At 42.3% G+C, this 13,873-nt stretch overlaps 1 protein-coding gene across 9 annotated transcripts in view; it reads right to left on the bottom strand.

Annotated features, from left to right (window-relative positions):
• ZFYVE16 (zinc finger FYVE-type containing 16) overlaps window positions 1-13,873 on the bottom strand; it is a 602,399-nt gene that overhangs the window by 367,126 nt on the left and 221,400 nt on the right. For 5 of the 9 annotated variants that reach the window (XM_085632392.1, XM_085632394.1, XM_085632393.1 and 2 more), the window contains one exon: window positions 387-533. The exons of the other annotated variants lie outside the window; for them this stretch is intronic. In XM_085632392.1, coding sequence (XP_085488518.1) covers window positions 387-533 — 147 coding nt within the window. The remainder of the gene's footprint in view (window positions 1-386; window positions 534-13,873) is intronic. 9 annotated transcript variants of the gene reach the window in all.

The raw sequence follows: 13,873 nt of genomic DNA, 5'->3' as shown, positions 1-13,873 counted from the left end.
GCAGTCAATGATCAGAAGGAAGGAGGGTGGGGACAGGTAAACATTGACTACGAAGTAGGGAGGGAAGATGGAGGAAGCCAACTCGGGCTATGGAGGGAGGGCGGACAGAAGTGAGCAGGCAGACAATGGAGGGGGGCTAGCACATTAAGAGGAAGGAATCCTATGCCACATGACCATAAAGAAGCAAGCACATGAGAGTAACAATGGAGCAATGAATGGGTAAGCAATGAGCAGTGTTCAAGCCCACTGACCGAAAACAAAAGGTCTCGAAGAGACAGCACATGTGCTGTCTGGGTGAGACCTAAAAAGAAGGTGAATGCTGAAACTCATCTTTAAATTTGTTTATTTAATATCAAATTAGCAGACAACTAACACACTTGAATTACCTTCAACTCCTGGTTGTTTAAGCACTGAGAAAGGCTCCATAACAGTAGGCGGAGTGGAGTTAAATGTGCCTTCTGCCTGGGCCTGCTGCCAAGATTTAATGTCGGGTTTAGGCCCTGTTGGTTTCCTCATCCTTTCAAATGCCTGTGCTAAAGGGAGGACAAAAACGCAGAATCGTTTAGCTACAAAATCCTTTATTGGATAGATCCTTATATTTTAAAGTTCACTCTATTTAGCAGTCTAGCATACAGAGATCAAATTGGACATATGTACGCTAAACAATTTGTAAAAGTCCTTAGATAAGTTAAATTGAGAGTACACAAAAACGTATACTGCAAAAATGCACGTTTCCTTTTTCACCACCAAAATCTATTCTATTTATTATTAATCACATTCAATTCATCTGCTAATTAGAATTGATTCTTGCCCTCTACACTATTCCTACACTATTCCTAATCTTAGGTGCATTTGTAACTTGTGCTACTCGCTACTGCCTCAACATGTAGGACTCGACTTTCTTTTGGGGTCCTTTCGCTTAAACTTGCACAATAATTCATTTTATTTCAGGAGCAATATAGTAGAAGACATTTTAATGCAAAACACTTATTCATATAAAAATATTCATAAGTATTCCAGGTATTAAACTGAGATAACTGTATATCGTGTTTTCAATCCCTGGAGGATCACACTTGGGTAAAGCGGTTTAGCTTTCCTTTTATGTCCAGCACAGATATATACTATATATCAAAACCTGATCGTGGTCGAGGGAAGTCTGAAAATGAAGTAGGCTTGGTTCACCATACATTCCTTAGAACCGTATTTGACCAAGTAATATATTGACATTTGTTTATTTTCAAGATATAAGATTTCTCCAAAGGAAAATGGAAAACAAACAATCATGTTTTTTCATAGACTAATACATGCTTAAGCTCTTTAACATCTTTTGCAACATGAATAACAGTGGCTGTGCAATTCCGAGGCACACCACAAAGATATCAAGCTTCACTTCTACTGCAGGTCCTCCAGGAAGGGATGCAGTTTTCCATTCTAAACTAGCACATCATTAATATCGGTTACCCGAACCTCAATCCACCCTGACATGCCTTTGCCATTGTAAACCTCCTCCTTCTGCTACCGCTCTGCAGTCATCAGGTCAGCCAGTGCTGTATCGAGTCATCTGTAGCACTACTGGGAGATGCCATATACTGGAGGACACTCACATAATATGAAATGGCCTAATGAAGCCTAACTGAAAGAGGCCACGTTCACTATATTGCTTAACAGGAACCCTGTTTTCAGAAAGTCATCATTGTGCTTTAAAGTAAACCTATCATCTACACAGGGACTGTCACCAATGAGGTAAAAACATAAGTGGCACAATAATACAATACACACGAAAGCAAAAGAGGCACATACATTACCACCTTTTGAGACCAATCATAAAGGGATGATTAACAGGGAGTTACCTACCTCTTCTGTCCCCTGACCCCATCAACTCTGTCACATGCCTAAAACTGCAGGCAAGAAACATAAGCACACCCACCTATCATTAACAGTGATCCACATGCAAAGTGGAACTTAGCAAAGCACAGAGTCATGCACCGTGCTCGGTCACCAACCTTCACCTCCCTAGCTCAGCACAAATCTCAACCAATAAATGCACACACCCACCTACACATCCACAAGAATCACTGCTACACTGCTTAGGAACAAGCAACAGCACGACTATTTACAACTATCATTTCACTAACCTATTCAACTCCAAGCCCAGCCTAGCCACCACCACCCACTCAACCTTCAGTCACTCTTGTCCCTAGTCTGCAGAGGTAGGTGAAATGGAGTGATATGAGCCTGTAAGTCTAATACATAATGCGGATAAAGATGCTATCAAAAATAAGTTTGCAATCAGCAGACATTCTGCCTTGCAAAAGTTAGTCTTGCAAGCCATGTCAATAATTACTCACAAAGGGTGCCTCAAAACAAATCATAAAGAATGGAATATATTTTGAAAATAGGCATACTCACTGAACACTCAAACCTTGATAGTAAACAACTACTATTGTATAGTCACAGGAAATGTGAACCTCTATCTACGTATGTTCACACGGAACATTCATAACTGCGCAAGAACATTTAAACGATTTTACAATGTTTTGCTTTATATGCCTAAGAGGAACACCTTATTATTGACCATTTACTCATCATGGCCCAGGGCCTGAAATGTTGCTGTTAATCTGTAATTGCCTATTAGTTTATATGCATCTAAACTTATTATGATATCATATAATAAGTGTTCTACGGGTGGGGGAGCGTCGCCCCACTGTTTTGTAAGCAGTTCAAAAAGGAAAAATAAGAGAACACAATTTTATTATCATTTTATTTTTCCGTACTGGCTTAGGTGTGGGGCGGCTCTGGGCAGGCCAGAGGAGGGGGGAGAAGTGGTGGGCACTCTGAGTGCGCATGACGGTTTGGCTGGCCATCTTGGGCAGACCAAACAGTGATGCGCACTTAGCATGTTCTCCACCCGGCTGTATCGCACAGCCTGAGTGGAGAACATGCAAAGGCTCCCAGTCCCTGTTTGAACACCAAACCACTGCACTCAGACCAATCACAACTCTCCTGTCATGCTGGTGACAGCACCGTCATGATTGGCTGAGCGAGCCGGTGCGCTTCCTGCTTCTAGGACTCTGAGTCAATGACCGAACAGGGCCGGGAGGCGGCGGGCGGCCTGCAGGTAAGTGTTTTTTTTTTTAATCCCCTTCCACCCCTCACTCCCAAACCCCCCCCCCCCCACCCCCCCAGTTAAATAGTAGCCACCACTGTGTTTCACATGCATCTTGATAGTGTTTATATATTCAAAAAATACATAGTGGCTTTAAAGAGAATATGAAGGTGAATTCCCATGCAATCTTCTCACCTTGCATCACAAGAGTATTTTGCTCCAAATAATTTCAAGAAATTATATAAAATTAGCCCCCACAGCTCTCTTCGGGAGGTAGATACTTTGGGCTCAAGAGGAGCAGGGTAGGTTTTGATGTAACTGGATTACGGCCCTTACTAGATAAGCAGCAACAGGTGCATAGATACAACCTTGTCTTGCAGACAGAGTTTGGACTGCAAATGTAATTAAAGTTCAAGTAGGCGAAAACAAACATTTAAGTACTAAACCCTCATAGAATGGCAAACTTTTTGTATGAATATGGTTATTAGCCAAGACTAGATACAAAGGGAAATTTCACAGTTATATGCTGTCGGCTTTCATAATTTTTACATTCTGTTCCTATGTAATCAATATTTTTATATCCGCAATAGTTATTTATAAATACTATGCCCTAAAATGGTCTTGAAATACAACCTTAAAAACAAGCATTTGTAATGCAATAGGTCTCGCATTTGCGAGAGTTTAAGCTATTGGCATTGTAAATGACAATGTATTTTATTTATGTTTTAAAAACCAAAACATAAATAAAAGGCTTTGTCATTTACAATGCTAATAGCTCAAACTCGCGTGAAAATGCGAGACCTATTGCATTGCAAAGGCTTGTTTGAAAAACAAAAGGAGTTGAAGCTGTGGTAAAGGAAAGCGGGGCATAAAAGAACCTGAAACATGTAAACAATGGAAAACCAGAATAGTTCTTGTTAAGAACGTTTTTTATTCTTTCCAAACCGAAGTTGAGATTTTTATTAAGAGGAGGGGATGGAAGGGCGTCTTATTCTTCATCTGGTTTGACTGTGTGCTTGTGCCCAATCTGTATATGATGTTGTGATGATGACGTAGGGGTCGAAATGCGGCGGCCGTTCCAGCCACTGGCACTAGGAAAGAAATCCACTCGCATAGGGGGGCATATCAACAAGCAGGCGATAAAAAATTATCGCCGCTTTTGCGGCCGTTTTTGGCCGAAAAGCGGCGATAATTTTATCGCCTAATCAGCAAGGTCACGCTAACGCGTGAAACCTTGCTTTAGCGTCAGTATTCCTAACGTCCAGCTTTGCATCTCTAATGAGATGCAAAGTGGGCGTTCCTGACCTGGCATGACAGGAGGAATGTCGCTAAGCGACATTTCTCCTATCAGCAAGCATAGCGTCAGGTGGATATCATGGCTAAGTTTGTGAGTCTCTATCAGCAGGCTAACGCCACACTACGTGAGATTATCGCTGGGTTTCCAGCGATAATCTCACGTTAGCCAGTTAGCGCTAGGATTTTTATCGCTGATGAGATAAGCGTTGCTAATAGCGCGCTATCTCAGCGATAAAAATCGGCGCAACCCGGCGATAAATATCCTAGCGCTAAGTGCGCTCAGCGATAATTATCGCCGGTTGTTGTTGATATGCCCCAGGGTTGGCTATTGGGGCTCTTTCCTACACACTCTTTGCACTCTCTGGTGCCGCCTGTAAGATGCGCATTTTCATTTTGTTGTGAATATTAATTTCTGCACTGCGTGATAATTGTTTTTCGTTGAGCACTTACGGAAGGAGATGCAGCATAAGGTGAGCTGCATAGTCTACTGGCCGGTGAGTCTATGCCCCCTACCCCCAAAAAATAATTTACAAGGTAGATACATCCAAAAATATCTGCCAATTGACGAGATATTTAATCACAACGAGGGCGTTTGTGTGCTTGCTGTGTCTCTATGGCCTGGCCAGTGGCTAGGGGCCTACAGGCGGGCCTGCTTTGGAATGCAAGCGATAGCATTCTTCAAGCCATGTGTCAGCTGTTAGAACCGAGGTCTCCAGTTGGCCAAAGTCTGCACCCTGGTCCAAGTAGGGACCGCTGATTCCGACAAGGTAGCTTGGCGCGAGGCAGGAAATGTCACACATAGCATCTCAAACACAAATGCCCTGGAGTGTGCAACTGTGCAGGTTAAATGAACACTGAAGGTGGTGTTCTTGTTTGTTTATGCGGAGCCGGGTTCATGTTCTTGACTGGCAGGATGTGGAGGAATGGCAAGTAGGAGACCGAGGAGTAGGCGCTAATACGGGAACAGCACCGCTACTTAAGTGCTTTGAAACAATAACACATTCTAGTGGTTAGTACAGGACTCATTATGGGTGGAGGGCGCATTCATGTGATCTTTGGCTCTATCCGAACATTTCCCAGCCCTGCTTTAAATGTTACCCATTTGGATTATTTTGCTATAGTAAAAGAATACAAACACCTCGAAATGGCACCTAGACTTACTGCAGTTAAACTCTTGTACACACCACTTGATAACCTTGAAGATGAAGGGAGAAAATATACCCCGTAATGTGAAACATTTTAAACTACAAAATTTGCTTCTTCAATTTGGCAGGATATTTTAAGCAATTTTACTGCTTGTTTCCAAACCCCTGAACCCGTTAGTTCTGCAAGTCAATAAGCAGGGGGGTGCAATTTCTGACGCTACTACTCACCGGAGGTCCTGCTGGAGATTTGGTTGCTGCTCTGCCGCTTCTGGGGTGCCCACGCTGTTTGTCCCCTCTGTCGGCGCCTAACGCTATCGCGCCCGTGACAGGGGGAGACTACAGCTCCCAGTCTGCTTAGCGGCCACTTCCGCTTGTCTTCGCGCCCGGAGGCGCTCAAAAGGCAGAGGCTCCCTCGGTGGAGCGGGGGTGCAATTTCTGACGCTACTACTCACCGGAGGTCCTGCTGGAGATTTGGTTGCTGCTCTGCCGCTCCTGGGGTGCCCACGCTGTTTGTCCCCTCTGTCGGCGCCTAACGCTATCGCGCCCGTGACAGGGGGAGACTACAGCTCCCAGTCTGCTTAGCGGCCACTTCCGCTTGTCTTCGCGCCCGGAGGCGCTCAAAAGGCAGAGGCTCCCTCCGCGTCGCGGGACGCGCGCGGGCGACGCCGGGCTAAGCCCGGGCAAAGGGCGGGCCGTTGTGTGGCCGTTAGGAGGCCGGAAGAGGTCGGGACGGGCCACCCCCCTAAATCAAGGTTCCTGAGATCATCGGTGCCACGATGATGATGTCGTGAGTTGTATCAAGGCGTTATCCAGCTGAACATTCGCTGAATCAGGGTTGCTGTCCCATCATAGTACTGTAATATCTTGTGATTGAATTGAGATAGGTATTCTTTCTTTTAACTTTTTGCGTTTTATTGTTTTTCAAATAGTACTGATTTCTTACTACCTATACTAGAGTCCCAGAATGGCCACAAAGAATTCCACTTTGGACAACTATCTGGTCAAAATGGTGAGCAAGATAAACAATGACCGACGAAAATCACTGGGGAAGGATTCCACTTCGGACCATACCATTCTTATAGATACTAACATCGGAAGTGATCTAACTATGTTAGATCTAACCAGCACTGACGCCTCTTGTTCTGAAACTTTGACTACCACTTCCATGGATCACGAAGAATCTACTCAAGTACCGTTACCTAGTGAATCTGTGCCATTACTTTCTCCCCTTAAGAGACCTGTAAGAAAATGCAGGAAAACCCTATCTAAGTGGGGAAATGCTCACCCAAAGTTGAAGCTGGACCAAAGACATAGAAATACTGTGACTGTTACTGATAACACAGCTAGCAAGGGTGATGGGAATGATAATCTTTTGGGTCATATTGCCAAGATTTTCGAGGATAAATTAGACCTTATAATTAAGCCTCTCACGGAAAAAATTGATTCTTTAACCATGGAGGTAACTAGCTTATTTGAATCAAAATTAGACTTGGTGACCAAACCCCTTTTGGAAAAAATTGATTTCTTATCTATGGAGATATCTAGGTTGGGCGATCTTATAGAGAATAGGAGGGAAGATAAGACTGCAACAATCCTTGAATCAGAAATACATTCAACAGTCCAGGCTCAACCAGCCATAACCAGAGGGAAGAGCCCATTCAAACCTTTACCCAGGGAGATACGTCATCCGGCTGGTTGTACCTCTCAGTCAAATGTAGTTCCATCTAATAACGAGAGGACTATTACTTCTGGCCATAGACCAAATCACATTAACCTCCCGCCTGACTGTGAACCTTATGTTGTAGTCCTTTCAAATGTCCCACTCCTAGATTCATCAATATCAAATCATCGGGAGGAATCCCATGATTCCCTTAAACGGAAATCAATTGCTTGGCTACACAAAAATTGTGGTTTTCCCCCACTTCTTTCTGATGACATTCTGTCTACTAGAAGGGTCTCCTGGATTGGTAACGCAAGAAAAGATGCAAGGGGGACTGTATAATTATAAATTTTAGATACCCCCAGCACGCTGCAACCGTCCTTTTAAGAGCAGCATCCAGGGATATAGGGGAGTTTGATGTGGGAGTGCACTCTCTGGGGTATTTCTACAGGCATTTGTCTAGAGCACCACTATTACCATTATTACCCAACACTCGTAGACCCTTGCCCATTAGTAGAGATATAAACTTTACCATTCCAACTGAAAATAGATTCTCAGCATTGAGTATGCTAGACCAAAATGATTGACATTTACATCCAAATGAATCAATCACAGACACAGGAATAGACAATCTGATAAGGGGTTCAGGTGTGAATGTTGAACAATTGGATTCAACTCTTACAATACTAACTTGCCCCGGTGTTACTGTGTTAGACAAGCTGGGAAATAAGTTTTTATCTTTCTATCCTCCAACGAGCGAGGCTGCTAGTTCAGGGGCCACGGATAAGCATTATATAATGTCTAGGGAGGGAAAGGATGATATTGAAGTTGCTAATTATGCTAATATGGCAAATCCTTTAGACATACTAGAGGTTAATACTGGGAATGAAATCACATCAGTAGGCCCAGCCTCATCAAACACAAAAGAGGATCCACGTATTAAAATGTTATCTTGGAATATAGCTGGGTTAGCTAAGAATTTAATGGACGAGATATGGTCCTCATACATAGAGGATTATGATATCATACTCTTACAGGAGACATGGATGGTGGAAATTCCCCACAGGTTGGGTTTTAAAACATACTGTTTAAATGCAATACCATCCAACAGAGGTAGAGCATCAGGGGGTTTGGTTATTTGGGTTAAGGTGTCTCTAGAAATAGAGGCTAGCCAGTTATCCATTTCCCCTCCTGACCTACTTGGCATTAAAATTCTTACAAGAAGGAAAGAAATCATTCACTTAATAAATATATACAATAGACCATATCCAACCCATAAGGAATCTAAAACGATAGAAATTTTGGATTCCTTTTTAGATACATTGGGAGATAATGCAAAGGTATTAGTTGGCGGGGATTTTAATTGTAGATATGAGCCTGTTTCAGGTATGGAAAAAATATTTGATGAACAAGACGCCGTTAATGATATTTTACCCCTAGAATCAGTAGGCCCAGTTAATAACACTGTAGCTGTTTTCCAAATTTTGCAATTGACTGTGGCGCACGACCTAAGGGCTTGTAATGGCCGTTTTCGTTCGGATAGACCAGCAGCTCCGACTTATTTTAAGGGAACATATAGATCACACATAGACTTCATAATGGCATCCCGGAATGTATGGGAATTAATTGCTGATTTTAAGGTAGATCAAAGGACAGAGAGTGATCATTTCCCTCTCCACCTATGGTTAGATCCCCTCCCATTTATTAATAGACAAGAAGAAGAAATGTTACCATCGTCACTTAGTGGGGAGTTACAAATATCTAACAATAGGCGTGCGGTAAGATGGCCACATATTTTGGGGTCGGAAAAAATATTGGAAAATATCTATAATGTATTCTCTGAAATTATAGGAACACCCCAGTTGCCTATAGTGGGTACACAGGGCGTTCTTGATTTACATTATAAATTGTTGGATGCTTTAACTCCATTATTGAGTAAAACATATAAACAAGACAGTAAAAGGGAAGGGAATCCTCTCAAGATGGTGAATCCATGGTATAACCAAGACTGCCGCCAAGCTAAATTAAGGCTGATTCAGGCAGTAAAATCTGGTACTCGTCTAGACATAAAAAATGGAAGACTAATATATAACAAGACCATGGACCAAGCAAAAAAATCCTGGGATGAAACTATCTGGGATGGTCTCTTAAATGCATCTAAACAACGTGATCAAAGAACGTTCTGGAATTTAATTGCCAAGGGGAATAAGAAAGGTAGTTCAACTAAGGATATTTTCCTAGATGAAAATACATGGTGTGATCATTTTACCAAGCTTTACGCTATTGAAAAGAATAGTTTGTCCCTTAAGGATCATGAGATAGACCTAGGAACGAGTAATGCCCCCTTACACTTCAGTTTAGAAGAATCCATTCAGGCCTTGCAGGCCGTGAAAATGAGCAAAGCCCCTGGTCCTGATAAAATTCCCGGCGATTTACTAAAACATGATGTAGAAGTGTGGGGACCATATATAAACTTCCTGTGTAATTCGATTGCTGCTGGTACACCAATCCCTGATTCATGGAAAGGGGCTGAAATAATAACAATTTTTAAAAAAGGAGACCGTTATGATCCTAGTAATTACCGCCCAATTAGTTTAATTGATATTTTACAAAAATTTTTTGCCAGACATATTTTAAATAGGCTTTTAGATTGGACTGAAGAGACCAAAATATTGACTAAATATCAAGCTGGTTTTAGATCAAAAATTAGTACTATTGATCAAGTATTTAGGTTTATGTGCATCTGCTGGAAGTACATAAACCTAAGGAAGGGTAATCTATATGTGGCGTTTGTGGATCTTAGGGCCGCCTTTGACCTTGTTCCGCGTAAATTGTTGTGGTCTACACTTAAGAATATGGCGGTCCCAGGGGAATTACTTAAAGAACTTATCAGGCTTCACATGGGGAACTTTGCGAAAATCAGATGGGGAAAGAACGGTGAAATCTCCAGGGCTATTCCCGTTGACCGTGGTGTGCGCCAGGGATGCGTGCTAGCCCCAACTCTCTTTTCCCTATATGTTAATGATATACCTAGTTATCTAAGTAACTGCGTGCACGATTCCCCAAAACTAGGTGGTGAAGCGGTTACGGCATTATTATTTGCCGATGACACTATCCTTATCTCCCAAACGCCGAGAGGCTTACAAAACTTGGTTGATACATTTCAAAAATATTGTGAGGGGAAGGGGTTAGAAATAAACCCTAGTAAAACCAAGTACATGTCCATAAACCCCAAAAAATCCCTTAGGAGTAATCTGTTCCTTGAAAACAAAAAATTGGAACAGGTTGAGAGTTTTACTTATTTGGGGATTTTATAGGACAGTAACTGGTCTTGGAAAGGACAGATAGACAAAAGCTCCATATCCCTCAAACAAAATTCAATGCCTATTTTAAAAGTTCACGGAGCTAGCTATTCTAAGGCTATATCTCCGGCTCTAGATGTATACAAAGCCAAGGCACAATCAGCTGCACTGTATGGTGCTGAGGTCTGGGGCTACTATTGTAATAATACGTTTGGAAAAATGGAAAATTACTTTGTGCGTAGCCTACTAAAGATACCAACTAGAACCCCTTTGGTTCCTGTATTTTTAGATATCAATCTTAAAAAAATAGACTACCAAGTAATTTTAAGACCATTGTTGTATTGGGTCAGACTATGGGTAACCCCGGAATTGAGTGTCTATAAAAGTGGTTTTGTTGAACTTTCGCAGATTGATGGCTATTTGAATACACCATGGGTAAAGTTTGTTTCAAAGTGGTATGAAAGATTAGGGCTTGCACACCTATGGAATGCTCCACAGAATATGACATCGTTCTCTAGGAAGCTCGTAAAGGATACCTTTTGGTCGTACGTCAACGGTGAACTATTGTATAGCTCATCGTCTGGCAAACTGACCATGGAATTTTTGCTTTCCAAAGATATTCCTAGTTTAGAGCAATTTATGGATGAGATCTGTCCACCATTAGCAAAATCATTATACTTACAGTTTAGGTATGGTGTTTTACAGATTAACGCATATACATCTTGTTGGGGGAAGGTAAAAGGCCCTGAATTTTGTACCCTTTGCTCTTTAGGGGCCAAAGAAGATGCTGCCCATTTACTATTTTCTGCCCGAAATACAAAAAACCAAGGGGTTGTTGGATCAAACCTGTTTGCAATTACATAGGGGTTAGATCTTATAAAGAGGCAGAGCGTATACTTAAGTCAAACACCTCACAGTTAGTGGTGTTTGGAATAAGTAGATTTTTATACAGCGTGTATTTTATTCGGAAAAAATGTAGTTACAAGCTGTAAATATACTTGGATTTAGGCTCTGCTTTCCCCTGTTTTCCCATTTCCGCCATTTTTGTGCTTCTCTTATGTCTTATTGTCTCTCCAGCCCATGTAATCAATTGTTCTGGTTTTTTAATTAATTTATATATTACTATTTATGTTTTTACTTGCGGTACTTACTTATGGGTTTTTTTATAAACTATGAAAAAAATTTCTTTATCGCCAACTCAATGTAATTTTCTCCCATTTATATGATGAATTGTATATATGTATGTTATATTTATTTCTGTTGACTTTTATGGCTTATTGCCGAAATAAAGTTTAAATTGAATAAGCAGATACATCATTATCTTATGAAATCTTATGAAATCTCTTTATTGATGTCATAACTACACTTCACAATTGCTTTATTACCCATCTTGCATTCTTATATATGCTTGGAAAATGAAAAGGCACTATTTGCCCACTCTTTTTAAAAATGTTTGTGGTGGAGAACCCACAAACCCCACCTTATGACGGTCGACCATGCTCACTCGGCAATGCCTACTCATCACAAACTTTTACACCTCACCACTTTTAGATGTCGGCAGCCGCCACTGGTGTTGCTTGCTAATATCCCATTGCCTAACACCCAGTAATGACCTTAAACGATAGGTAGAGTTGACCTTTGTGGGATTTTTATCTCCCGACCAGCAGATCACAGCAGATGTCAGTGACGGGCGTTTAACCACTTGTCGTTTTAGCGGCTAGTAGTAGTCTGCATGCTTTCTTTTGTGTTTTTGGTTGCCTGACATATTTAAAATAAGTAAAGGCAGTAAAATCGACAGACGGTTTTGTTTTCATTGATCAGTAGTTTTTTCCATAAAGGATGACTATTTTGTGGGTTTACGTAAGTCTTGAATGCTGAAAAAGTTTTTTTTTCCCTAATCAAAGGTGGTTGGTCACTTGTCATGATTCCTACCTTGAACCGTATGTTTTTCTTTTGTAAACATACTTAAGTGGCGCCCTGTCGCACCCAGGCAAGCCGTGAATGTCCATCCCTGGTGTATGTGCAGAGACGTTTTAAGGCATGGGCAAAGTGGTCTCTGGCCCAGGGCCCCAGCCTTTCAGGGGGCCCCTGATAGAGCCAGCCCTGTTCTGCAGAGAGTCTTGCCCTGTTGACCTTGACAAATTTTTCTACAGATTGTTGTAAACAGCGTGTTTCTATTATTTATTTTTAAGGTGTGAGAGTCTATTACAGATATTTTGCAGACAGAATGTGTTTATGATTCATGCAACATCCATATAAAAAGTTTTTTAGATCTATACAAAACTTATCGTATGAGAAATAGGAGGATGCTACAGAAATTATTTGCAATAATACTAGTGAACTGCTGATGTTACAATATTGAAACCACACATCACTATCTCTGAATATTAGATGTAAGCACACTTAGAATATGACCAAAGAGGGCATGAAAGAGCTGAAACTGGGTCATAAAATAAAAGCTGTTCCGAACAGGGGCCCCCAAAATACATCTGGCCCAGGGCCCCCAAAATCCGTAAAACATCTGTGTATGTGTAATTCTGTCCAGCTGGAGAAGCTCTTGCATTGACGCAGGTGATCCCCGTGGCTCACAGAGCTCTACTCCACAAGCCCGTCTGGAGAAGCAGAGCAAGCCTGCACCTTTCAGTGAAGCACCTAGCACCTCGGGGACTCATGGCGCTACCCTCTGCCAGAGTGCATTACACACAGTGGTCGAAGTGGGGGGGAACGGCAGGGCACGGCGTGCCCCTACTTCTTCATTTCCAGCGATTCCGTTCCCCTACTTTTTTATTTTCAAAATGCGTCCCGGGACGCAAGAAATCACCATCGCCTATAAAGCTCGACGTTCGAGCATGGGCGTAGGAAGTGTGGGGGACGCGGGGGACAAGGGTGGGGGGGGGGACGAGGGGACAAAGGAATTTCCCCTCTCCCTTCTGTTATCGCAGGGCCATTAGCACGCGAAAGCGCTACCTAATGGCCCTGCACTTGACCTGCCTGGAGTCAGAGGCCACCCGCCCTCTGCCTTTTGTTATGCTGCAGGAAGGCTCAGCCGTTCTGGGAAGGGCAGAGAACGGAGAAAAAATAAACGCTGTCTCTTTTCCTTCATGGCAAGGACCGTGTCCCCTACTCCTGACCTGCCTCTGGCGGCTGCCCTCGTCTCTTTAATCCCCCATCTCTTTCTGTCTCTGTCTCGCTCCTGCTTACGTGCTGATTTCAATAGGCAACTCTTAAGGTACTCTCTCTTGCCTCTCCTTTTCTTTATTTGTTCCCCTGTGAAATTGATCCAAAAAAGGCTGAACACTTTGACTGTAAATGTCCTCATGTTCTGACCGTTTTCAATTGAAAAGAAAAACCTCGGAATGGAGAG

This window comes from Triturus cristatus, chromosome 2_1 (genome assembly GCF_964204655.1).
Source record: "Triturus cristatus chromosome 2_1, aTriCri1.1, whole genome shotgun sequence".
NCBI classification, from domain to species: domain Eukaryota; kingdom Metazoa; phylum Chordata; class Amphibia; order Caudata; family Salamandridae; genus Triturus; species Triturus cristatus.
Note: the sequence above shows the minus strand (reverse complement) of the source record. Positions and strands in the feature narration are given on the sequence as shown.